This window comes from Carassius auratus, chromosome 14 (assembly GCF_003368295.1).
Source record: "Carassius auratus strain Wakin chromosome 14, ASM336829v1, whole genome shotgun sequence".
Classification (NCBI taxonomy): domain Eukaryota; kingdom Metazoa; phylum Chordata; class Actinopteri; order Cypriniformes; family Cyprinidae; genus Carassius; species Carassius auratus.
In genome coordinates, this window is record NC_039256.1 from 20,161,510 (window position 1) to 20,189,482 (window position 27,973).

A 27,973-nucleotide genomic window follows, 5' to 3' on the forward strand; every position below is an offset into this window, starting at 1 on the left:
TGAACAAACTTCATTAGGGTGAGCCTTGCAGCGTTTTCTAAAAGACTCTATCAATTATCAAAACATAATTGTTTAGAAAATGTTAAAATGTGAGAAAAACAAGTAAAATTGTTTTGTATGTCTGTCACTCATCACTGTATTGCATTACATTAAACAGTATGTTTACTACTCAAGGAAAAACTACAGGTCTTTGATCATAAAAGTAAACATTAAAATTATTTTCCTAAGGCATATTATTGGGAAATATAGAGTGACAACTGAAATTAATATGCATTTTATGAAAATAGCTATACTGTTATAAAGATCTCACTGATTTACTTTGCAAGCTATTCAGATTCCTTATTTTTATTCAGTTTGAGGCTCTGAATAAAATGTGTTTTAAGCTCTACATTCTCCTATATCATATTTTAAAATGCCACAGCTCTGATCTTTCTGATATATCAAATATGATACTCAGGAAAAAAAAAAAACATGCAAACTTAAAAAACATTCCATTTTAACTTAGACTGTTATTTCATTTGTCTCTAAAGCATGCTAGTAAATGACACACAAGTATAAAATATTTGTGAATTATGCCCACCAAAAAACTATTTACACCACTTTGTTTTGAGGAACATTTGGAAGTTTTTAATGCATACAAATTAAATATATTTCTCAGATTAATCATAACACTAGTAAATTGTAATATGGACCATTTGCATATTTTCTTTAGGATAGAGTTCAGATTGCTGGAGCTATATAGTTGTTCATATTTTCCAGAGTAAATACTTATGTTAAGCCTGTCTAAAGTTAGAAGTATTTTAGAGTATGTGCATTCATTGTTTTAACATTTCTGTTTGAGAATGGGCAATGTTAGTTTACACTGAAGCACATTGTAAATGACCAGGTATTGAGTTATGTTCTATGTTCACTTACAAATGTTTAGTGGTCAGAGGTGCAGCGCCACTGATCATGACCGTTTGCAGACAGCGCAGCTCCCGGTGTTTTTAATGCAGATGAGCTTGTTTAATCGCACATGTAATCTCACTGCTGAATTATTCATGAGCTGAAGTCTAAATCTGGAAGCTGACAGAGAGCTAAATTTGAATAGTGTTTAAAAAAACAGAAACAAGACATGACGTCTGCATATCTTCTAAGTGTTCTGTCTGCATATTACATCAGCTGGACGGTGAGAATAAACTCTGTGGCAAGCACTGACACTAATTCAGAAGGATACTCTCTTCCAAAACCTAGTGAGCTGCATACCAAGTAAGTGCATACCTGACGCAGAGACTGCATTAAGTTTAGAAGACACTAAAGGACTTTTAAAAACTGAACAGATTTTCGAAGACTAGGCATCATGCATTTGCTGACTTAATTATGTGTCCTTGCTGAATAAAAAGATTAATTTCTTAAAAAAAAAAAAAAAAAGAAAGAAAATGGTAGTGCATTTTTAAAAAAAAGAGTCTATCTTCATAATGTCACCCATCATATCAGCCACAGCATATGAATCCGTAAAGCCTGACAGCCTGTTTGTGAGGTACGGTATAAAAGCAGAGAACCAGGCCTGCATACAGTGAACTACCTATTAAAAAAAGCACATCCACTTTTGCAGATAAACATGTCTGGCTGTAAATCAAAGACACATCAGCCTGAAAGTGGATGACAACCATAATATACAGTAGCACTCACTGGCACCTTCATTTCAATGTTTTTTTCTCTTTTCCATGCCGTCAATTTGCATTTCTCAGTTCTCTGGTATATTTTCAGCACATAGCTAAAAGATCAAGGGCTTATAAGCATCATATAATGCATGAATGTGCAAACTATAAGCTGTTATGTACAGTATAAGGTTGCACTGAAACCGTGTTAAAGGCATGTGGCCTTAGGTTGAGTAGGTCAGTGTGTGAAATGATTTAAACTGTGAACATGCGATTGGGCACTAAACAGCTGTTACCACTATGAGCGGTGGGTCAACAGGTCTCAAGCAATGTGGCACATGCATGTTACTATGCATTGGGGTCAGAGTTCAAGGAATGAGAGTTACGGTAGGAATGAGGAGGCAACAGATTTTAAAGAGTGCTGAACTGCTGATAGCTGTTGAGATGGTCGCTGCTTTTCCTTGCCACCCGTTTCTGCTTTCTCCAGTCGCTGGCTGACAGCTGAGAAATTATGAGACAAACGGAGGTGCCTTATAGCCTACTGCCGAAGTGATGTGCTCACTGAAGCCGCACAACCTCAGCTCTCATCCTCCCATCACTCTTTTTAAGGGCCTGTCTGCCGGGCCTGTGGCCAATGATCAGAGCTGACTCAGGACTACACAGCCCCACAGATACACATGCTGTCAATGGACACTGTGAGTAAAATATCAGATGTGTACTATGAGGGCTAGTATAGAGATATCTGCTTTGTTTTTGACCATCTTGTATCAGAGAAACAATTGCACAGCTATCTTTAGAATTTTGTCTTTGAACTTCCATTTTTGCGGTAGCTCTATTATAGTATAATGAGTAATTGAAGAGTAATTAGCTGCTGCTAGTGAAATAAATGTGCTTTTTGTTGAGTTAATGAAAGTTACTGTATCATGTGCATTGTAATGTTTTAACCAGACATCCACAGTAGAAGATTTTAAAACAATTGGTTCATTGATATATATTTTTAAGACCATACGTTCATGGTGTGGAATACAAACAGAAGACAACAAGTACAGTGCTGAATAGGCCCGGAGCAACACAAGGTATAAACCATTAGTTAATGTATTTATTTATTACAACATTTATTTATCAACATGACAATATATAATTTTATAAGAATTATGCGTTTGTTTGATCAAAAATTCAGTAAATCTTAAAGGGATAGTTCACCCAAAATGTTACATTTTGTCATTAATTACTCACCCTCATGACGTTTCAAACCTGTGAGACCTTTGTTTGTCTTCAGAACACAAATTAAGATATTTTTGATGAAATCTGAGAGCCTTTTGACTCTCCATAGACAGCAAAGCATGTACCATGTACAAGGAGCAACTACCTTCGTTCAAGGTAGTAAGGACATTGTTTAAATAATCCATGTGACATTAGTGGTTCAACCTTAATTTTATGAAGCTACCAGAATATTTTTTGTGCACAAAGAAAACAAAAATAATGGTTTTATTCAACAATTTCTTCTCTTCCATGTCAGTCTTCAATGCATGTTTATGACAGTACCGTGACTCATGTGGTGAATGTATGTAGTCTGCAATGAACATTTCATAAAAGATAACTTAATTTGTATGACTGGAGTAATTTGTCATTACTCCAGTCTTCAATGTGACATGAACCTCCAGAAATAATTATGATATGCTGATTTAATGCTCATCAAGATAGATTTTTGAAAACAGTTGTGCTACTTAATTTTTGTGAAAATTAATTCAAAATAATACAGGAAAAAAAAATACTTTTGAAAAGTAGTTTAAAAACTACTAGTATGTTGGTAATTGCTTGTGTTTAGGGTAAATAGCACATTTATTTGCTTGTTGTATTGATGTTTGCTAATGACAACGCTTTTGCGATTTGAAATTCTTAATAAAATTTTAATTAAATATACAAAAAAAAACTTTCTAAATAAAATCCATACTAGATACATTTGTCATTTGTTTCAAGGTGATGGTACAAGGCTGTTTTAAGTGGAACCATTTGTTTAAATGATATAATTTCACTACGACAAGCTTCCCTGGGTCGATAATATGACAGCTGCTGTACAGATACCATCAGTCTTTGTCCTCAAAAGGTCATTGGTTGAGATTTTTAAGTGTCTTCTCAAGCTGCACTAATCTTCTTTGTGAAGAAAGGGGCTGCAGGTGTCAAACAGAAGCACATATCGTATTTGTGTTATTTATCTTAGTTATTACTATACGTCTTTTCGAAAATAGCTGTTGTTCAGCTTCATTAATTATTAACAGAGAACATAATTCAAACCAAAATATTTCAGTATCTGGTCAGCTACTTCATTGTTGTTTTATTTGGTTGAGTGTTCATCACATCAGGCATTAAAATCACATTGATATGATATTCTCATTACATAACTGCATCAGTCTAGTTTTGTTTACAGATATCAGCCCAGTCAGTTGAAATCCCTCTGCGGTTGTATAGCATACACAGTGCTCTCAGAGTATGTGTCCTCCTCAGGTGACCTAAGGTTCGGAGCGCTGACATTAGTAAGGGTAGTGATGTAAAACCATGACATACATCTGGAGGGAGAAGCAGGGAAACAACCGTCTGAAAAACAATTTAATGCTTCCTTGCTCCCGCTTCGCCAGAGGCTGCAGTCAAATGAAAAGAGCTCGCTGTTCTCCTCCTACTTTCCCACTACTTTCTCAGTTCTGCCCAAAACTGTGAGAGACCAGCTGCGTGTATCTTTCAGGACAGCAGCTGGAGGGGTTTTGATTAATAGCCAAGTGTTTGCTGACCCAGCGTTCACACTTGTTTTGACTGGCTTGTTATTCAGTGGAAGATCAGAGTTAAATTTGTCGAATGTAAGGTGTATACACAATATACAGTTGTTTATTTAAAGACAGACTGAAGCTTTTGGAATGTGGAAAAGTTTAAAGTCTAAAGTCAAGTCAAGATTTTTTGTGTAGCGCTTTACCCAGTACATTTTGTTTTAAGGGAGATTTACATAGTCGTGTTGTTCTCATACAAACTGTCAGTATACTGAAGTATACTTTGAGCTTATGACACACTAGAAACAAGGAATAGGGAATCCATTTCTGGATTCATTTCCACAAACCGGTCCTTTTGGTAAGTTTGTTTCAATAGGCTGGTTAAAACAAACAAACAAACAAACAAACAAACAAACAAACAATCAAACACTTCATGTAGTCATACAGTGATGTCAGTAATATGCATGGCTATTTACCCCAATGGAAAAAACAAAACAAAAACGTGCTCTTACGCATTCAAATAAAACCTATTTATTAAAAAAAAAATTATTTCATTTTTTTTTCACATTAAAGTTTACATTCATTTTTCAGCTAAAGCACCCAATGCAGGCAATGCTGTGCAAAAGCAGATGTTTTACATATTTAATGAATATTTAAATATGTATAAGAGTGAATAAACTAGTCTTAACTCAAACTGTTACAGAGACCGAGTGAAACCTTAAAGAAAAGCACATTTCGCTCCCTCATTCAAGTTTTCAAAGAAGAGTTGGCAAAAAAACTGCTTTACAGGATCATATTCTCCAGGATAATGCTAGATTTGAGTTGAAGCGACTGTCAGGCATGTCGGAATATTTTTGATTGAGTAAATTGTGGATCACTGTTGACCCCAGCAATGAACTGTTTCAAATGATTAATCAAAAGAATGATTCGTTCACAAACTGGACTTCGCTACTGGAAACTAGAGCTGCATGATATTGGGATAAATGATTGCGATATTTAATTTTTCTGCGATATATATTACGATATGAAATCTAATCAAATTTTTTCTAACAAACAAAAATGGGGTGAGCACACTTACATTCTAATTTTAAATTATTTAAACATTGACACCATTGTGTCAATTGATTAATATGTACGAGGGAGAGAGAGTAAGACAGCGCTCGTGTTGTTTGAATATCGCTCGCTCTCTATCTATCTATCTCTCTCTCTCTCTCTCTCTCTCTCTCTCCCCCCCCCTCCCTCTGTCTCTCTCTCTCGCGCGCTCTCTCTCTCTCTCTCTCTCTCTCTCTCTCGCACGCTCTCTCTCTCTGCCCTGTTAAACTGACAGGACTTAAAATTTTAAAATTGCTATTGCAATTAATCCATGAATCACATTCGTCAAGGGCTGGGGAGCAGCTGGCCCGTACTGTTAATGAATAACAGATCAACTACGACAGCCTACATCGCACATCCTGCGATGTGACAATCGTGGTTTCGTACATCGCGATATCGATGCTTAAACGACACATCGTGTAGCACTACTGGAAACCTTTCAAACAGTCAGTACAGTCATTACTTTTAGTTCTGTTTTGTTCAGTTAGTAGTAAAGAAATTATACGCTTTATCTCCTTTTAAAGGATCTAATAATCCATTAGTTGTGTGAATGCAACGTGTTCTTTGCATTGACATTTGGTTCAAAATGACACTCAAAATGACACTGTTCAGCTTCTCTTAATGCTCTGTACACAAAAGAGCAGGAATATTATTGAGTGCTGATGCTAATGCCTTACCTGTTTTCTTCTCGAAACAAAACCCTGAACTGTAGGATGTGACTGAAGTGAATTCCCCGGTCTCAGTGAGTAACACGGGGGCAGCCACATGAAAGATGAGCTACTGTATGTGCTTTCTTCTTGATTCAGTTTTCTCCCAATGCAGCAAGTCATTACTTTGTAACAGTCTAAAATGACAATAGATGTCCTCACCAGGGGGGCTGTAATGATGCCCACCACAGCCCTTTGATTTAGGAACAATGGGTTACATCTAGGGAAACAGACCTCTGAGGTACTGTGGGTTGAATCAGACAGTTGATCATAGAATAACTACTGTAGCTGAGATGCTGTTTTCGTGTCTTTTATACTGTAGTGATAAGAGGCTTTAACTCTGGATTTGTGTATGAACTGGGTTTAAATATGGTCATTAGAACTAGCAAGACCCTATTTAATGGACTGCAGCCTCCTGTTTCTCATTTCAACCCTAAAAATATGCAATTAACAGAGCTGTCAGCACCTTTAAACTATGTGTTTATGTGACCATGTTGCTTCAGTAAGATGTGTGAGTTTATTTCACTTGAATTCAGCCATTACAAATCATATACCTTTTTTATTTTTTATGTAGACAGATGTGGGGTTATAATTCAGAACGGGCTTTTAATTGTTTTTCTGACTGTTGGCTAGTAATATAAACATAACCTGCTCACTGGAGCCTGCTTTATACTCTGCTTCCAGACGCTCTGCCAAATAAATGTAATGTAGCAATTTATTAAAGAATTAATGTAATTGTTCATCATTAAATTGGTATCGACCACTTGAGTGAGACAGACGAAAGAGTAGCTGCTGTCTGTGATGTCATTATAACACACAGCCCAATTTCCTCTCAGACATCCTTACCTATCTATAGTATATGTGATGTAATTCATCTCATAACGCCTAGTAGCCAAACATTTCTACAGTATTGGGCAAGCTACTTGGAAAATGTAGTGAGCTAAGCTACCAGTTACTCTACAGTAAATGAAGCTTCACTACACTGAAGCTACCCCCCTGGGAAATGTAGCAAGCTAAGCCACATCAACAGTAGCTTGCTACATCTAAGCTGCTTTTAAAATTAAATTTTTATATTGAACATGTTTTATTACAAGTCAATGCTATCTCAGTGCCCAAAACTGTCAGTCCAACAGATAGGCAGGTGTAATTGTTTAGTTTAATAGTTTTGTGTTCCTTATCAATTTGGCAACAAAATCAAAATACATGTAATTAACAATGTGCGCACAAATAAGTGTATGCACCTGTTGCATGGGCATGCTTAATATACTGTAGGCCTTTGCAGAGCAAAATGCAAGACCTCCAAACAGTACAAAAAAAATGGCCAGGCTGGACCCTGATAATTTTTACAAGCAGCATCTGAAAACATATTTTCTCTCTGTTATCTTGGTCAGTGACATGTAATTGTCGAGGTACGGCCACGGCGACTCACTCCTCAGGATTAACTGTTCTCCGACTTCATCCTATGCCATCATTTCATCAAATAATTTTTTGCGTGACTGGCCAAGGAGTGGTACCATCCGGAGCAGAAGGTGGCGGTAATGCATCATAAAGATGGTTGGTTGCTATCCACTGTAAACACGAACAAGATGAAGTAGCGCCGGCGCGTCACTACTGATCCAGGATCAGCGATCTTAGCAGTTGTATTTCCCGATTTGAGTTTGAGCTTCAGAAATGCTTGCAAAAATGTAGCTTGTGTGGAAGCTACCGCACTACTTGGTAAAAAAAAGAGCTTCGCTATTGAAAAGCTATTTGATTCAGAAAGCAGGGAAGCTATGACCAGGCTACTGAGAAATGTAGTTAAACTAGTAGCTTCGCTGCTTGTAGCGACGCTACTGCCCAACACTGCATTTCTAGCACCATTGTGATTATTTTGAGCATAGGTAAACTGGGTAGAGACAGCAAGTTTAATCATTTACATTTACATTTATTCATTTAGCTGACGTTTTTATCTAAAGCGACTTATAATTGCTATATATACTGTATGTCACACGCCTCTGGAGCAACTAGGGGTTAAGTGTCTTGATCAGGGACATATTGGTGTCTCACAGTGGATTCGAACCCGGGTCTCTCACACCAAATGTCTTATCATTTAATCATGTGAATATGAAATAACCAAGATTCTTCAGAAGTGTTTGTGGAAAGTTATTTTTTAAAGTAATGCAATGCAGTATTGGGTAACTTAGTTATTTTTTATAAGGTAATGCATTACATTGCTGTGTGTTTTTAATATAAAAAATATATTTTTGTTACTTTAAATTAAAAGGTAATCTTATCACAAGACTCAAATATAACTTGTAGGAGGTGGAGAGTTCGGGAAGGTTTTGGAGAGTTCAGGAGTGTCAGCGGTTATCAGACACGCAGGGCTCTCGTGCCTTCTTCCAGCAGGTGTTTACTTTCACACACACACACACACACACACACACACACACACACACACAGAGAGAGACAGACTTTCCTCTTGACAGCTCTGATATCCCTGACATAAATCCTTTGGCCACACAACTTTTTTGGATGAAATGCAATCTGTCTGCCTTAAACATAGCTTTGGCTTTAATGCAACAACTGGATTATGTAAAAGGCATCTGGCTATATTTGTAGAAGCTTTGAAAAGTGAGTCTTAGGGAGTTGTTCTTTATATTCCTGTCAAATATGTCTTGCAAACTGTTCCCATGGTGATGCTTTCAGCACTCAAGGTCGTAAAGTGCAATTTAAGATATTGTAAAGAGCAGTTTATCAATGAAAGAATGTGCTATGGTTTGAGATATAACTATACTTAGGACTAGAGTTTAATGCTTCCCAAATGGATATACTGAAAAATGTAGGATATAATGTTTTGTGATTTGCATTTTCTCTATTTTTTTGTTTTGTTTTATTACTCTGCTTGTGTGTGTTTGTGTGTTCAAGACAGACTGTCAGTCTGTACATTTGTTGTGGAGACTTTACACTGACAGAGGTGGTTTTATTGAAATAGCTAGCTATTTATGTAGAAACCAGCTGCTAATTGAAACAGCTCCTTGGAGGACAGTTTCAGATTCAGAAAGCCCATAACAAACTGGCTGTGTATTTTCTTTTCAGCTTTTCTGAGCTGGCAGACAAATAAGAAACCCTAACTAAATGCTAAAAAAAAAATAATAATAATAATAATAATAATAAATACATGAAAATGTCATCTTATATTAGAAATTCCAATATAAATATTATGCTTGCAGTAGTGCTGTTCATATTATGAACTGTGCTAATAATAAGACCAACAGCACTCTCGGTTGTATGATACTGCTTTTAAACAACAGTTCCATTATTGAGTAACTTTCTGACAGAATTTGGCCACATAGTTTATATATTTTTTACACTGTCAACAAAAGTAATACCAAAAATGCCAAAGCTAATTATTGTAAAATAACCACTATTCTATTCTATTCTATTCTATTCTATTCTATTCTATTCTATTCTATTCTATGCACTATAAGTCACTTTGGATGAAAGCGTCTGCTAAATGCATAAATGTGATGTTTTCTATTCTATTCTTTTCTATTCTATTCTATTCTAGGCACAGTATGTCAGTATCTAACAATCGCTGGAGCCCAAAGAGAAACAGTTATCACACTAACTCAAATGTGTGATGTTCTTTTATCAGATTATTTCTGTCTTCTAGATCCTTCCAGTATGTGTGTTTATAAGGGTCTGTGGCAGATCTCTTCTTCTCAGTGGGATAGTTCTCCTGCAGCACTGATGTGTTCAGCATTCATAACAGAAGACACAGATCCAGCATCCTTACTGGGAGCTGCGCTATACATACCTTCCTACACGTGCCTCCTCTCTTTCTCTGTATATTGGTCTCAGGCTTGCTGATTTGGGAGTCTGTAATTATTATTGTCCTGTATTGTGCAGCAGTTGTGTCTAGTAATCTCTGGCACACTGAACCGGAGCTGCGCTCTTCTCCCAGGCCACCTTCTCTGTCAACACAAATTATTCATGAAGCTATTCCAGCCATCAGCCCCCACCGTAGCAGAACACAAGCTGACGCTGGACCTGAAGGTCAGATCTGAAGGAGTTAAAGGACATTGGTGGACAAATGTGTCTTTGTTCTTTTATTTTTACTGCAGTGCTGCAGGTTTTAGAACAATTGTACAGTATGTACTTCTTGTTTAATGAAACACTACCTACAGTACGAATTACAGGTTTGATCTTTCTACCTTCTTTGCTTACAAAGAAAGTATGTGTGTTCTCAAAATATAAAGATACTTTGTTCTGAAAAATCTTCATGTTTTTATATAGATGTGCTGTTATTTTGTTCATGTTATTTTGCCAAGGGCATTATTTGTTCATTTTTATTAGTTTTTAAGATAAAAGCCATTTCACATGGCTACATAGCTGACGTTTGTCTATGAAGAGCTCAGCACTTTGCAGACAAAGAAAGTGTTTGTGTTTGTCTGGGCCACCTCCCTTTATTTTAAAGAAGTAGTATCTGACAGAATGGGGTGGATGTGATGAGTCTTGTTTCTAAACTCTTGAAACTATTAGGTTGTGAAAGTCGGACAGTGTAGGACAGGGATCATTATCTCATTTGTTTATTACTCTAGAGCCCCAGTTGTAATGGGGGTTGTTCACCTCAAGAGTTGTATACAAGACAAGGCCATATGTTTTATTTATATTCCTGTTGTCCTAGATTAATGTCACCCGGACATCTAATCAATACCTGCTGCAAAACCCATTACCAAATCTTGCAAATGGAGGAAAAAGTTGCCCTGAGGTGATTTAGAGGCTCAACCCATTTGTCTATTGCAGGTTGTGCTGTACCAAGGGTTTGAGTTGTTCTAGACCAGCGGGGGTGACAAGTCTAGACGTTATGGATTTGGACTGGCAAGTGTGTTTGATACAATATTCACTCTTCTCTACGTCAGGCACTATTATGCAAAGTAAGGCCTGGCCAGCAGGAAGGCGTTCAGTGATGCCAGTCAGGTCGACAGACCCAGCGGGAGATAAATCAGATATTCAAGATTATAGTGATGCACTGAGAGCTTTGACCACTAGTGCTCCACAGCTGTTTCTTATATGAACACAATATACTAGATAGTGCTGACAATTGCAAAAATCAGAGATGTCTTTGAATACAAACATGTATTGAGCACAAATTTACTGGAAACTTCATCATAGTGCCACTAAGGAAAGAGTTGAATTGAAAGACAACAGCACATCCTGTTGCCACCTGAGGCAAACCGAAGGAGGAGTGTAATACCTAGAAAGCTATCTGCACTAATAATTCAATAACACTGTTTATTTTATTCATTTAATTACTGTGTTTTTTTTATTTATTACTTTTATTTTATTTACTTGCAAATCTACATTTTTTATATATTGCATTCTAAAAAACTATTGTTTAAAAAAATAACATAATTAACATAACATTTTTCAAATGAAAGCAAATGTTTTGGTTTTTAAGGTTGTAAATTAAAAATCAGACACATACTAGAGGCATCAACAATTTAAAAATGTTTATTATTTAGTTATTATTTATTTAACTTATTAATAAATGTTTCCAACCTATTTTTTGGTTCATTTTATGCAAGAAATCACTCCAGTTACTGATGTAAAATCGGTTCCCTGAGTTGCTTTATGAGTTATCCTTCTGTTTACCCTGTTACTGAAGCCTGATTTGTTAACGTTTGTGTAACTGCACTAACCAATGGCACTTTGGCACTAACCAATTGCACTTTGCGTGCAGCTTATAGCACGGCAAGTAGTAATCGGAGCATTCCCTTTTTAAAAAGTTCCTATAGAAATTGCTTGAAAATCATTGTGTGATTTGTGGACTGAGATGTGTGATCACTGTCGTTCTAATGAGGTCCTGGTGCCACTGGGTGAATGATCAGCTTGAGTTCACATTCAGCCAGCATTGTGCCATTGCATAAGAGAATTAAATGCATGGCCCAGACACACACATAAACGAGCAAATAAGAGAGAACTGTGGTAGATGATAGATAGATGTGGTAGATGCTTACCTGTGTGTCTCTCTTTTGGCTTGAGGGAAAGTGTAATTTGCTGTTTCTTTAAACTATTGGAATAGAACAATAATAATGAAGCTGCTTAAATCATTGTGAACAAAACCATATCCCTTACACAGATAAAAAATGAATGTGATCCTTGAAGAGAAATGACCTACGTGCATGAATTTGCATTTTCTGTGGAGCGGGGAAAGAAGCGGAAGGCGCTGTTTGAAGGAGTTCTGGCATGACAGACAGCCAGTAACAAAAGGCCATCTAAGGCAGCTGTGTGTATTTCTCAGTACTTGGCTCTTTCCACAGCTTTTGAAAACTCGGTTGTCTTCTGGCTGATTCATTTTGTGGGTTTAGCGCTGAAATCGAGCGACTCTTTAGCCACACAGAAACGGCAGTTTATGCCAAGTGATGGTTTGAAAATCTGGTTAGTTGATTGGAATGGTTTCCAGAACTAACAAGGATGTTGATACAGGAGCATATGCTATTTAGGTAAATCACATTAAAGGGTTAGTTCACTCGAAAAAAAAGTTTTGTCATTAATTAGTCATCCTCATGTCATTCCAAAAACACAAGACCTTTGTTCATTTTTGTAACACAATTAAGACATTTTTGATGAAATCCGAGAGCTATCTGACACATAATGGTTCTCCACACACGGTGCGGCATGCGCTTAGGACCGTGGTTCAACTTAAATTTTACAACACATCTGTAAAATGGTTTGCTATAAATAACACCTAAAACAAACAGGGCGCGGCTAATGTATTTTTCTGTTGATGAATGTGAATTCTGTCTTTTCACAGCAATGAAAAAAACAAAACATGGACAAACCATTCACTCTTGTTCAATGCGAATTCTGTATGCTAGAATATGAGCAGTCATTTATGCCATTATCACCCAGGTGCTGATAGCTAGAGCGCACTGCTAATACCTGAACAGCAAAAGTTGATATATCTGTTTAAACAAAACTCATGTAAGCTTTGCCAGTGAAAAAGCGTGCAAAAACCGCGTCTCAGAACGTACGCAAATATGAAGCTTTCTCTGAAGTAGGCTACTGTTTTTAAATGGACAAATTCACACAAAATTATGTCAAAATGCCCATCTTGGTGAGTATCCTATAGCAGACATACTGTATTCGGCTGAATGTAATGTATCAGTGCACTGGATCAGTGCATTCTCAGGGACTCAGGGACAACGGAGCGATCACACTAGTCAATCGAACCAAGCTTTGGGGGTTAAGATTATCTAGCGTGAGCAGGCCCTAATTATTCTCCCGCATCCCGCACACATGAGTCTCTACCTGCACATCAAGTGTTGTCCTGCGTTGTCCCGGTCACTAATAATGTTATGATGGAGGCTCTGGACTCTGTGCATAACTTGTTTTTCTATGACAAACTATAAAATATTCTTTATAATTAATGTACTGGCAGTGACAAATAGCTTGTTTTATATTTAATTTAATTACATTAATGTATATTATTATTATAAAGTTAAGACTTACAAGAAATATCTTATCTGCTACTATGTAAAAGGAATACTACCGTACTTTAAAAAAGCACCTTATTTGTTTAAAGTGTTTGCAAACCAAATGTTTTTGCACTTTTGTTCAGTCAGTTCCTAAGTTTGTGTCCAGTAGAGGAAAGTCAGTCATACATGTTTCATTTAGTCATGAATGGTGACTAAATGATGACCAACTGTTCATTTTTGGTGAACTAAGAAGATATCCAGGATGGAAAACTATGTGTAAATGCTGTGGATGAAGACTGAGAGACATGCCAGTGGGATCAGATCAGAGGCCTTTAGAACCTAAATGAGAGCTTCTCTTCTGGCACAATAATGCACAATTTTGAGCTTGCAACATGTCTTAGCCTCTGGGAAGAGAAGACTGCCCTTGTGTGAAGCGCTGCTGTCACTATGTGTACGGACAGCGCCTCCAGACAGAGCCGACGACTGTTGTGTAACATCCCAATTGCTTTCGGTCCAGTGGGTAGGATAAGGAAATTTGTGGGCCCTTCTTTGGAGAAGTTTGTTGAATGTGGATTTGAAGCGACAATAGGAGACGTTAACTCACTGCATCTTCTGAAGAAAAAAAATCTATTACTTCCTAACCTCCACTTTGTACTTTTCACTATCCATTTACTCTCTGTTAGCTCGACATTGACACAAGGGAGTCTCAAGGCTCCTCAGTTCCGGTCTCTGTTTTCAGGCTCCACACACACACAGATGGAAGAGTAAACAGAACTGACATTAAGAATCACAAACACACATTCTTTTCTTAAAACCTTGTACTATGAGACCAAGAGCAGAGAAAGTGGCTTAGCTTTAGTGATGCTGCCATGAATAAAAAATAGCTAACAGAAGATATCTGAATTTTAAAAGGACAGTTCATCTAAAAATTTGAATTCTATTATCATTTAACTCATGAAAGGCATACAGGTTTAGAACTTGAAGAGCAAAGAAAGACAGACTTTACATTTTTGGGTGAACTATCCCTTAAAGAGCACAACTCATAAAAGCATTATACTGAAAGAAATCCAGAAATAGCAAACCATATTAGTGTGTTCATATAAAATGTATTTAAAAAGAGGCCCATATGGCTATATATGCTATCCTCAAAACTGCCCACTTAGAAAGAAAAAGGCCACATGACCGAATTTTAACAGAAATTGGTTATTTTTTATTTTCGTTATTTTAAAAGAATTTTATTTTATTTGATCTTTCTTTACTTTGATGAGAACCTGAAAAACCAAATCTATAACAAATCTTTTTTTTTCTCTTTGTTCTCAAAACATTATTTTAACCTGTTATCTATTAAAATGACTTTGTTTGTGGACTTTATTTTTTTGTTTTATTTGTGGGAAGTGGCAACAAGGCCTTATAGATTAGAGTTTACCAGATCTAAGGCCAAATTCACTAAACAGGGAAAATTAAAGCACAATTCCACAAAAGCACCAAGCGGGGGGGGGGGGGTCAATTCTGTGTGTGATTTACTGACAATGCGCATATTAAAGAACACAGGCGCAGCCAGATCATTTCCATAATGACAAGCACTATCCACCAAGAGCAGTGCAAGTTCCTGTATGCTTTAAGACATGCTTTTTGGGGTTTGTTAAATAATGGCACATATAGTAAGTAATTTGTAATTTGTAATTTGACAAATGCAAACGTTAATAATTTGCGTTGCATGATATATTTTAATGCTCTCCTCTCATAAATTTGAAAATGTTTGAAAGGGAAACTCCTAAAAATACATATTCAATAAGGTCAGGTGCAAAAATAACTGTCCATGCCTTTTCAGCACTAATTCTTCACTGCATGTCTTTAGTATCCGACAGTAGTATTTTAATGACAAAAGAAGGTTTTGTGCTGTCGCAAGCTGTAAGTAAATCTGGCCCCTAGAATTTAAAGAGCAAGTTTCTTGATCTGTAAGCAATATGCACCAGACAGTCAATGAATGGACTGTGGGATGTCTGTGGGCATGCTGTCTGAAGCTGGGAATAGTAAAAAAAAATCATAATGTATACTTTTATTAAATACAGAAACAGCTTCAGTTTTCACTATGAGAGGGTTTTCAGAGGATTGAATGACGACACAGTTGGCTTTTAAGTGTGCTTGTACATAAATGAATAGAGGTTTAGTCCGAAGGCCGTTTGAGGAGCTGGAGTCTGGTGTGGAGAGGTGGTGTCTCACTGTGAGTTGGGGTTGTGTGAACTCCCACTCTCACAGCTCTGAGACACATGAACTTTGAGGGAAGCCTCCTAAATGTAAAAGGAGTGAAAGCAGTTAGATATATAAAGGGAGAGAGGAAAGAAGTCAGTGGTAGTGAATAACATAACACTCTGTGAAGAGCCGCAAGCATGTGTCCTACTGACATACGATGAATTTTGTGGAAGATTGATGCTTTACACAGTTGAGTGAGAACACAAAATCCCCAATGCAATCTTTTCCATAAGGTTTATAGTAAAAGTTTCTACATAATATATTTACCACGGCCTGTACTGAGTGTTGTCATATTTTAATCACGTTAATTCGCATAATGAATGATTTAATCAGCCTCTAACAGGCCCAGTATTGTACTGAATCTCATTAGCTTCCATCAGCTGTCGACTGCAGTAAATGTGGACCAAAACATTAATCCCACTTAATTCTTACATCTGTTTGCTTTAAGCTTCAGTGCAGATGACTTGCAGTGTGTGTATGTGAGTTAGAGAGGCGGTCTTATTTACCAGAGAGAAAGATTGACTTCAGTGTCTTAGAATGTGTAGTCTGGTGCATTTAGAAACCATCAAGAGCAGTCAACAGCTCCGAGGGTCCTGTCAGAGAGAGACCAGTGTCAAAACAGTCTGGAGAGCTGTTGTTATTCACGTTATCTTTGGAGGCTTTCCTCTCAGGTTGTTAAAAGAGGCCGCAGTGAAGTTTCATTAATGCGTATGATTCAGTTCCGACTGTGAGAAACCACAGAGGAATCGCAGCATCTCTACGCTGAGCAGAAAGCACACACTGAGAACACAAAGTCTTTATGGATAAAAGACACACTCATTACAGTTCCAAGATGTGTTTACTTGGAACTTAATGTTTGATCTTACCTAAATGCAAGCCTGTATCAGTAACTAGGAAACTCTTTTGGGGGCAACTGTATATAGTGAAGTCCCCAGCTGTTCATTTAAGTCCATTTGCTCTTTTCTAAAAAAAAGAATTCTGGACATTCATTGTACTGTCAACAGTATAACAGCAATAATGTCATATCAGGGAGTTTTCTGGTTACACGAACTGCACAAATGAGCTAATTCTTTAAATGCATATTGATGTGTGCGCAGTGGTTCTCAGCTGCTAAAAAATCATTAACGCGAAATGCACACAATACTATGCAACTCACCATCTGATTGAAAGGCTTGTCAACAAAATGGAGGAGAAAATGCTTCTTGTATATTCTAGTGTTGACATCAAAGGCTGTGCGTCTAATCAGCTTAACAGTGTTTTGATGCAAATTCATCTGCCACTTGGTATAAACAGCCAAATTAGACAGATGCCAACGTGGACAGGTTGCGTGACATGGTCTCATACTCAAAAACCATGCATAAAATTGTGCAAGGTAGAAAACAGGACAGATCTATCTATCTATCTATCTATCTATCTATCTATCTATCTATCTATCTATCTATCTATCTATCTATCTATCTATCTATCTATCTATCTATCTATCTATCTATCTATCTATCTATCTATCTATCATTCATTAATATTTAGTGATGGCAGTCAGTTGGCTGTTGTGTTCCAAACCTCATAATTACTCCGAGGGGCAGCTGTGCAGGCCAGTAGTATTAAATGTGTTCAGCCATGCACACAGAGTCCTGTGTTTATGTTGTTACCTTAAATCCAAGGGCAGGTCGGCAGGTTTCCAGCCAGAGGGGAATAGGTTCTGCTCTCTACATACCTACACACACAGTGAGCCAGAGAGACAATCTGTTTGACAGTGATGGACTGTACTTTGTCGTTTGTCATTCCTGTGAAGAGGAGTCTTGTTGAATGAGATCTTGAGGTGGAAAGCAGTAAGTCAGTCCTTGAGGCCTCTCCATGGGCTGCCATTTTTAAATTCGGCCAATCCATATGATGGTAGAAATTTGTCAGCCGGTAGAGTAAGACACTCACGTGACGTTACTGGTCTACGTGGTCGCTAAAATGTATCATTTGCACATGCCTTAAGCATTGCAGTTTAAAAATAAGTCATAATTTCTCTATATGCCTGCACTGAGAGACAATTAATTACACACACTTATATGTGTCAAAATGCTCGTCTTTGCAAATATTCTTGTAAACACAGTAATTTAGGTCTTAAGTGAACGCAAACAGCTGAGAAAGTATGTATTACAGTATATTGGATCCAGGCTGCTCTTAAAGTGACAGCAGTCTAATATTCATGCTGTCTGTCATGCATGTTAATCAAACAACAAAAGAAAGAAAATCTCTCACTACTATACAATATATGTAGCATTTAGCAAAATCTTTGCACTCACATACAAGCATGTGTGTGTATTTATATATATATAAAATAATTATACACAGTGAGAGTACACACACATTTATTATGTAAATACAAACTTTTATTTTGGATGCGATTAATCACGATTATAATCGCTAGAATATAGCTAGCATATATAATAAATATAATGAAATAATTTAGTTTAGGCTATGCATAGTGCTTAGACCAGCCAACAAATGCTTATTTTTAGAAGAAAACAAAACAATCCTTAGACATAGACCATTACTGACCTCAATCACACCGGCTCCCTCAGAATCAACTGGCCTGCCAATCTCCTGCGGCTGCTTCTCTTTCTCTCCGATAAAATATCTTCGAATATCCATCTCATCTGCTCAATGAATTGAAGGATACAACAGTGATAGCATTAACAGTGACCCTATGACATTTAGTTTTCAGTGACAACAACATTCTATGAGGATTGATATTGTTTTAGAATATGCCTATTATAGAGATAGGTTATATCATTGGCAAAGAATAAAGAGTTGTGATTAGCTTGCTAAGTTAACCATTTCTTGTATTTTGCTTGTTCACTCTAGCTAGACTACCGTTTTCCATAGCAAACCAAAATATCCCCTTTCCTTTACCTCAAGAAAACATAGCTAAAGGTAAGCAGGTAATTAAAAAACAATGTACAATTTCACTCTGTATCACAACATTTACCAATCTTCCTTTCACCATTAGCGTGTGTATTGGTGTGTGTGTGGGCGAGAGGGTCCATAGCGAGTTCAAACCAAACTAGAGTAACGACGAGACGAGATGAATCCTCCAGTTACTTGAAGCGCTCCAGTCTGCAACGCTCTGAAAGCTGCCAGTTCACACCAATGCAACGAGACGGTGTGGTGCATCATCTTGATAGCACAACGACTTTTCGCTTATTTTTTGTAGCTTGATATATATAATTTGTTGCTTCAAAATATGAATGAAGATATGGTTGTTGATAAATAAAATTGTTATTGTTGTTCTTATTATCATTTATTATCACTTCAGCCCCCCTAAAATAGGCCTAACAACGTACCTGGTTCCTAATATTGTTATGGGAGTCTCCTACAATTGGATTACAATCAAGGTTAAAAAAAAAAGAGATGGTTTTGCAAATGTGTTACATAGTGATGCCATAACCGCTTTGAAGTGCAAGCTGGGCTAAACCGGACATGTCAGATGGTTTTGTTTATGTGTGAGGATGTGCACTTTTAGTTTCTGCAGTGTTCAGAGAATGAGAATCAAAGTCAGATGTCATGCTAGTCAGCCACAAGGCCTCCAGGCGACAGAGATTCAGTCAACCTCAGCATCTAATCCAGTCCACCTTCTGTGAGTCCTACAAGAGCTATGAGGATTGTGTTACTGATTGAGTTACTGTATAACGAGAGGGTAAATACCTCAAAAACGAATTAGGCTTTGTGGTTAAAGTCTTAATAATGTAATCAACCCTACTGTGACCTGTCTTTGTGCTTTCAGCAAAGAACATGATTTTGTTCTGTTGTATTAAACAGCATCTCATGCTTAAACTCTCAAAGTACAAATGTAAGCAAGCTTACCAACCTGCGTTCATTAAGACCTAAAGCAGTGTATTTATATTAAAGCCTGTATGCCAAGGTGACTCATGATGATAAATGAATGTGGGCAGGCACAAGTTCACCCTTTTAAAACATATCAGCACCTTTACGTTTGAATTTAAATTGTGAGTATCTCCATATCTAAATTAATTTTAAAGCTTCTGAAGAAAAATGAGGTCGGTCCAGAGAACCAACACCAGACCCTTTTTTAAGTAACAAATGGGATTTGTCTGATGTTCTCTTGCTCTGTTGATTGAATATTTGTTGTGATTCATTTGTGTATTCACAGCAGTGGCAGTGAATTAACTAAATATCTTGTCGGTGTTGAACTGGCATTAGAAAATTTTCATTTATTGTGTACTTGAGTTTGTAGGGGATTTTACAGTTAAAACCAAAGGACCAGATATGATGAACAAAGACCAGGAGTCATAGATGCAATCAATTAGAGAAGAATTTACTGAAGAAAAATGGTTCGTAGTTTCATCACTCAGAAGCCAAACACTCGTGATGGAGTTTGTAGGCCGCTCTGCGTACAAGTTAACAACACCAGTAATTTAACCCTAACAGAAGTCTAATTACTAATTACGTCAATACATAAGTAAGCACGATTCTTGCTGGTCAAAACACAGATAAACTTGAACATCTCCATACATGGACATAAAACTATAAACATATCTCTGGTGATCATTAGGTGACAACAGTGATCTGGTATAGATGTGGTCCACCGAGAGCACACTGTATATCTGCACTTATTCCATCAAAAAGTAAGTCTATAGTCATACTGAAATTGCTATAATTATTAGTGAATATACATTTTAGTATGTGTGCAAATACGTATGTATACAAAGTTACTCTCTACTCAGATACTGATTTAGTGTGGAGTAAAAAATATTTTTGACTTGAGTTCTTTTAATGAATCTTTTGAACCACTTCACAACAAAAGTTCGTTTCCTCATGACCGCTGGTGTTCTTATTACGGGTTTGCTTGTGCAAACATCTTCACGCTTGTTTCTATTTTAAATTGAGCCTGGAGGTGTTACTTTTCCTCCGCATGAGTCATGTAGGTGTGACAGACCAATTTTGTAGTTCTATTCATTGTCGGCAACAAAAAATATACAAATTTAGTTTTTAATCAACATGTTTGTACATTTCAGAAATAAAGTTGTTTTATATATATAAAACATGCTAAATATATATATATATATACACACAGTATATAGGACTGGCTTTAGTGACAGGACTGTGACTCATTTTACCCCATCCATCCTGCTTTTATGGACCTCTGACGTAAGCTCACTTGGCCATTTCAAGGAAATTTGTCTTTGGTGGTGGCGGGGGTCATAAAAGCCCATTCAGGGCCATTTCTGGATGCCCTCTGATTAGCTGTTAGTCAGGCTGAATGGGCTGGGAGTAGCTGAGCATGTCTATGTGTGTTTGACAGAGGCATTGGGAAAATCAGGTATGGCCTGTGCGTCATAGCTGTGTGTTCCTGTGGGAGGGAGGCATCAGGTGGTCTGTGTTGTGTTAAATGGGCTGATGTGACAGGGAGGTGGGGGTGATGATGAAGGTGTGAGATGACTCGGTTACACTCTCATGTGTTCCTGATTTAGAGGGTGTGGGGTGTTGCTTTGATGAGGACGCGTGAAAGGAAAGTGATTTGCTTTTGATTTTTATATATACATATATATATATATATATATATATATATATATATATATATATATATATATATATATATATATATATATATATATATATATATATATCAAAGATTTCAAATAAGTATTGTTTTTTATGTTGTTTCAACATTCATCATGAGCTGAAAGATTTATGATTATGATGTTATGTCATTAATGACTACAGTAATTATAAAAAAGTGTGACTTTTAACAGCCTAAATATAATGCTAAATACCTTTTAAATACTTTAAAGCTAAGCTGTTTTTATCTGATTTAAATTGAGTTACAAAATGTTCAGGTCAGTTAAATAATTAGAAAAAAAAACCTACTACTAAACAAGCCTTTTTCTCCTTCTGCAGAATGTTGACTGCTTTCAGGCATTTGAAGCTGTGGAAAATATGGATTCTGTCTTTAAGTTAAGAATAAAAGAGGTTTACTGATATAAAGAAAAGCTCGATTTCACCACAGCTTACAGAGCATCGGAATGACACAGCAATAAAAATTAAATCCATTTCCTCAAGGCTGCGGAACTTAGAAGATCCCATGAGACTGAAAAGTAGTCTCGTCTTAGATACACATGATATTTAAAGTGCTGGTATTTTAAGCTTACGCTCCCCCAGGGCTGCTGGAGCAGCTGATGGCGATGCTCGTTTCCATCAGACTGTTAACTGGCATTTCGTGCAAAATGAGAGTGATTGAAATGGCTTCTGACTTCCTCTCATTTTAATTGTACAAACTGAGACAGTCCACCTCTAAATCTGTCTTGCTGCTAAACTTTGTGACCTCAATCTGCAGCGAGCTCTTGGCCTAAATGTTCAAACCGCAGCAGGGTCATCATTCAGAGCAGTTGATAGCATCAGTCCTGTCCTTGAAGCCTTTGTGCATCGATGCCCTTGTAAATGAACTGTTCTGATCTTTGACATGCAAGGTAACTGTAACCCATGTACACTTCTGGGCTATTATGGATTGAGCCATCACCAATCATTTGGTTTTTGACTTTTATTGACTCCCTTGATTAAGGGTCATTTTGCATCCAACTTATGAAACATGATACCTTTAACTCAGGAGGGCAAGGTGATGTAAACAGCAGAAGGCTATGCACTCTGTGTCATTAAATCCTTTCTCCCATCAAGTTCCTCTCTGGAGTGTGAGCGACTGGCTTTCAGCACCATGGACAGGGACATTCATCAGCACAGGGCTGATGTGGCTGCAGAGCCATGAGCTGTAGATCATATCCCATCACCCCATGGCTGACAGTTCATTTTGAAGGCCCAGCTGATAGGGAGGGTGGAGCTATGACAGGCTGCATATCCATCAGGCATCCTGAGACCCATCTGTGCACTTTTTATCACAGTTTGGCACATCGTTTTGCTCTAGGTCGTAAAGTGCTCTTTTAGCACGGTCCAGTCCTAAATATGCCCCTCATTTTAATTGAGGTTTATGGGGCTGCTGTTAACATGGCTATTTATAACCATTGATGGACTAAGACCTTCAAAGTGCATTGGAGACAAAAGGAAACTGAGTTCTGGAGGGAATTATGGACTGTTCCCCTTGCCTTGAATCTATCTACATGTACATGTACACTATATATATATATATATATATATATATATATATATATATATATATATATATATATATATATATATATATATATAGTGTACATGTAGATAGATTGTTATAATATATGTGTGTGTGTATATATATATATATATATATATATATATATGTAGAAAATTATTTTATATTTATTTGTTTTACTGTATTGTTTTTATTTAATTATTTATCATTAATAATATGTAATAATAATAATAGTTATTATTACTAGTTTTAGCCATGTTAGTAATATATAATTATATATTTACTTATAGGAAGGATTTTATTCCAACATTCTCATACAAAAACATTTTATTTAGTTTTATTTTCTTCCCGCATTATCATACAAAATTGTTTACTCTTTTTTTTTTTAAGTGTCTTGTTTTGTTAAAGTGTACAGAAGTTTTAATTCATTTTTTAGATTTTTAGATCAACTATTTGACAATGAAAATCTTTTACATTTTGAAATTTGTAAAAGATATTGTCAATAATAATTGTTTTCCTCTTGTCCATAATGATAATTGTCTTGTGCTAGTTTTAGTAATTTTGGCTACAATATGAATAAACTAGATGGTTAAATAGAGTAAATATTGACAATTGCAAGTCAGCATGGCTCAATTTATCATAAAAAGTCAGGTCAAAAAAGGCCACATATCTGACTTCCTTCACCAGAAGGAAATTTAGACTTCAATCTCCAATATAATAGATTTCAAGGCTTAAAATAGAAGGTGGCTGTCAGAGCACCTGCACTTCATACCATAGTAAATTGGTCCCCAAGTGTTTCTGTGTGTACTTTAACCTACCAGTGAAGACCATACCAGGAGAAGATGACAGGTCTTCTCATAACCACCATTCATGTTTTTGTTTTTAATAACATTTCTGAAAGAAAGAGAGAGAGAGAGAGAGAGAGAGAGAGAGAGTGAAGGAGCAAGGCACGGGGAAGAGTTTTAATACCCCTGCTGTTAAACACTCTGGCAGTAGTTGTGTTTGAGATGCTATGAAACAGCAGTGTGAACTTTATTAGTACATTTCATTTCAGGGCGAGGTAGACTGTACAAGCACCAGGAAATGAAGCCCTCTATTAACCTCTCACAGCATGTGCCTGAATAAGTAGATAGCATTAGACTGCTTGTGACAAGAGGTTCAGAAGTCAAGGTCAAATAACATCAGAATTACACACTATTTTCTTAATGATAGTCCATGAAGAAAGATGCTTTTCCCTCAGAATCCTAACCAACCGAACCCTGAACCTGGGTTGTTTTTAGCTGCCTTAGAGCTCTTATGGACACAGTCAGAATGAATATTTAAGACAAGAATTATAGAAAAAGATCACAAACTATTTAGTCATTGCTTTTTTATACAAAGGATTTATTTTAGTCTGTTTTAACTTGTTTGAGAGTCCAGCTTCATAAGCTCATTATCAGTCCTGGAACAATGACAGCTGTTCATATGTGAACATTTTACGTAAATAATGTCCCATAGTTTGAGGTGCTGCCTATGTGCATGTGTGAAGCAGAAGATGCCTGTGCTGGAAGATGATGCATGCTTTTACTGGATTGACTTCCTCTAGTACTGAACACTTTAGTCTCTTCATGTGTCTTCACCCAACACAGTAAGTTTGCATGGGGACTGTCTATTTATGTACTTCAGACCCTGCTCATCACCCTCTGAAACACTTCAGATATTTCAGATATTTTTGTTTTCCTTTCATGCATCAGAACAACCATATAACACTTTATGTTGATGAGTGCTAGAAGAGCTCCAAAGCTCCAAATCCCCTGCCTGCTATGATTTACCACCTTATCCTAGATCCCAATGCTTAACTAACTGCTGTCATATTGTTTCAATCATTGTGACATAGTGTGTATTAGGTCTGGGCGATATAACTAAAGTAATTTTTTCAATATTTTTCACATCTTGACAATATTTTAATGTTTATCTTGATGTTTCCTTTAAAGTGTTTTTCCCCATTTTAATCAGAACCCTTTAAATTAATTAATTCCCCTTTTAATAATCAGAATCATTTCAGCAAAATAGTAATTTATAACTGCATCTTTGTCTGCATTTTTGTTGTAGTTTACTTCTTGCATTAAACTAGATTACAATTATTTAATGAAAGAAGTAAAAAAAAATAATAATATATTTAAATATGTAGTTGAAATGATCATGGCATGTTTTCCACCTTGTTTTTCACGTAAATAATGATATTGAATTGAAATTAGTTTGAAATTTGAAATTCGTTTTAAAAAGGTCCATTAAAATGATAATGATATGCACATTAATGTAATTAAACAATTTTATACAGTATGAAATCATTGAACATTACTGTAAGTATTTGATGTATCGCTCAGTCCTACTGTGTATTATGCTTTTCTTTGTCTCTAACCTTCTCTTCTTCTCTTTCTTCTGTATATCAAGCTATTTTGTGTTCTGCTAATCTTGTTACTGTTGTTGCTTATTATTATTATTATGACCTTGTTGTTATCAATTATGCTTTGTCTCTTTTCTTTGCATATTTCTTTCATTGTGTTGAATTAGTTCTGTTGCTTTGAGCACTCTCTCCCTTTCTAACCCTGCGTTCATTTTGTTATGGCCCGACCGCAGTCCAGGATGATGCTGCCCCAGGTACCCAGGAGTACATTATGTTGCGGCAGGATTCCATCCATTCTGCGGATATAAGGGGTAAAGGCTCCCCTTTTCGTGCTAAGTGTCATGAAATCTTCTGCTGCACACTGAAGCAAGTCGTCCTCAAAGAAAACTCAGAGTCTGAAGGTTTGTGTGCAACACATCCATGTTTTTATTTACTTTGCTGATGATTTTGTACCTTTTACTGAAGTTTAAGTTTCTTAAGTTTTTTGCATTTTCTTAAAAGCATCTGGCTTGTGCATTTTTTGTTCCTGAGCCGTATGTGTCTTGTAGATGTTGAATGCCCTAAGGATACACTCTCCTTTTCTGTGTGTGTTTGTGTGTCTGTGCTGAATGCAGACCGTTACTCAAGATCCTTCAATTAACCGATGATGTTACTCTGCCATATTTACATTTAGAGGCACCAATCAGGGCCCTCTCTCCCTATATATATATATATATATATATATATATATATATATATATATATATATATATATATATATATATATATATATATATATATATATATATATATATATATATATATATATATATATATATATATATTCAGGAACATTCATATCCAAGTTAAGATTTTATTAAATATGTATATATGAAATAGATAACTTAACAAAGGGCATTATACACTTTTCCATTAATATTCTCCAAGTAACCAAACAGGCAACATTTAAACAACTGCAATCCTTAAAAACAAACAAAGAATTATTAATAATACTTTATAATAACATATAATAACTTAGAATAACATTAGCCATGAATTATTAATTTTCTGTTTTATGATTTTAATGTTTAATGAATTTACCGTTAACCATTTAACAGGTTTGTACTGTAGCATTTTTACCATTTTGTAGGTCTTTTACCATTAAATTCACGGTCATTTTGTTACAGTGTACCTTATTTTTATTCTATAAAAATGTACAAATGTGGAATAAGTGGACGATGAAGACAATTTACAAGCATGCCCTACTTCCTTCTATAGATCAAACCCCACCCCCTTACCATAAGCCCCTCCCCTTCAATAAAACAGCTTGTCTCTTTCTCGTTCTTCCCGTCGTGTATCTTTCCTTTCTTCTCTTTATCCCTTCACTCATTTTCAGACATCCCTCTCCTCACACATCAGGTCTACATTAGATAATTATCTGTTTAACTGCTGCCCATCTGTTTCACAAATGATAATGTTTATGCTTTCTAAGGGCTAGCCTGGACCATCTCTTTGTCTTTCTTTCCCATCAATCTGGCTCTTCCTGTCAGGTGTTTTCAGATGCATGAAGGTTGCTGATGTCATATGTACACAGGTCCAAATGTGCTGGGTTGTTATGGGGTCCTGCATGCGGCTGAATGCTGTATTGTCTTTATGTCAAGGGAAACTTGTAGAGTACTAAGATTGTCCAAACATGCTGTAAATGTGATTGTGAAGTGTTTTTCTTTTCAGACTCTCAGATCACTAGGTAAGCCATGAGCAGTCACTTAAAGCCTAAATAAATAAAGTTATACAGAAATGCGCTCGTCTCCGCCGTTGTGCTGGATGACATATGAATTGTTCACGCATCGCTGGATTGCAGCTCTAGATTGATGGATAATTTAGTTGTCATAGATATAATGCCATTGCTGCTGACAAACATGTGCCTAATCATTTATTCAGTAATGGGTTATATTCACGGTCATTACTACCTCATTTATGCATCTTATGGAGTTGTAGAGAGTCTCTGAGGAGCGAGAGTGTGCTGGTTGCAGGGAATATTTTCCATGTCTGTTTGTGGTACATTTTTATCTGTCTGCATCATGCTGCAAACAAGAGGACATGGGTGAAAAAGAGAAGGAGGGGTAGGCTTATAAAGAGACAGACTGGGGTACTGCAGATCTATTATTCAGTCTGACTGAAGCTCTGCTTGGACGTGACTGAATTTGCAAAGAAAGTCATTGGTTTCTTATGAAATGTGTTCATAAGCAGCGTTCCGTCAAGGGTGAAGGGAATCATTCATCTTAAAATGAAAATCTGTATTTATTTTCTCAACCTCATGCCGTTCTGAATGCTTTCTTTCCTCAGTGGAACGTTCACACTTCTCACACTCCTCTTTTCCATACAGTGAATCTGATAGGGAACAGAGAGTGTTAAATGGATAGCTCACCCAAAAATGAAAATTCTGTCATTAATTGCTCACCCTCATGTCATTACAAATCCAAGACCTTCGTTCATCTTTGGAACACAAATTAAGATATGTTTAATGAAATTCAAAATCTTTCTAACCCTGCATAGACTGCAACT

The 27,973-nt window shown here is 36.5% G+C and overlaps 1 protein-coding gene across 4 annotated transcripts in view; it reads left to right on the forward strand.

Annotated features, from left to right (window-relative positions):
* The window catches only part of fgf13a (fibroblast growth factor 13a), a 102,892-nt gene that overhangs the window by 18,223 nt on the left and 56,696 nt on the right, over window positions 1-27,973 (forward strand). For 3 of the 4 annotated variants that reach the window (XM_026280578.1, XM_026280577.1, XM_026280579.1), the window contains exon 3: window positions 25,663-25,830. The exons of the other annotated variant lie outside the window; for it this stretch is intronic. In XM_026280578.1, the coding sequence (XP_026136363.1) occupies window positions 25,663-25,830 (168 nt within the window). The remainder of the gene's footprint in view (window positions 1-25,662; window positions 25,831-27,973) is intronic. 4 annotated transcript variants of the gene reach the window in all.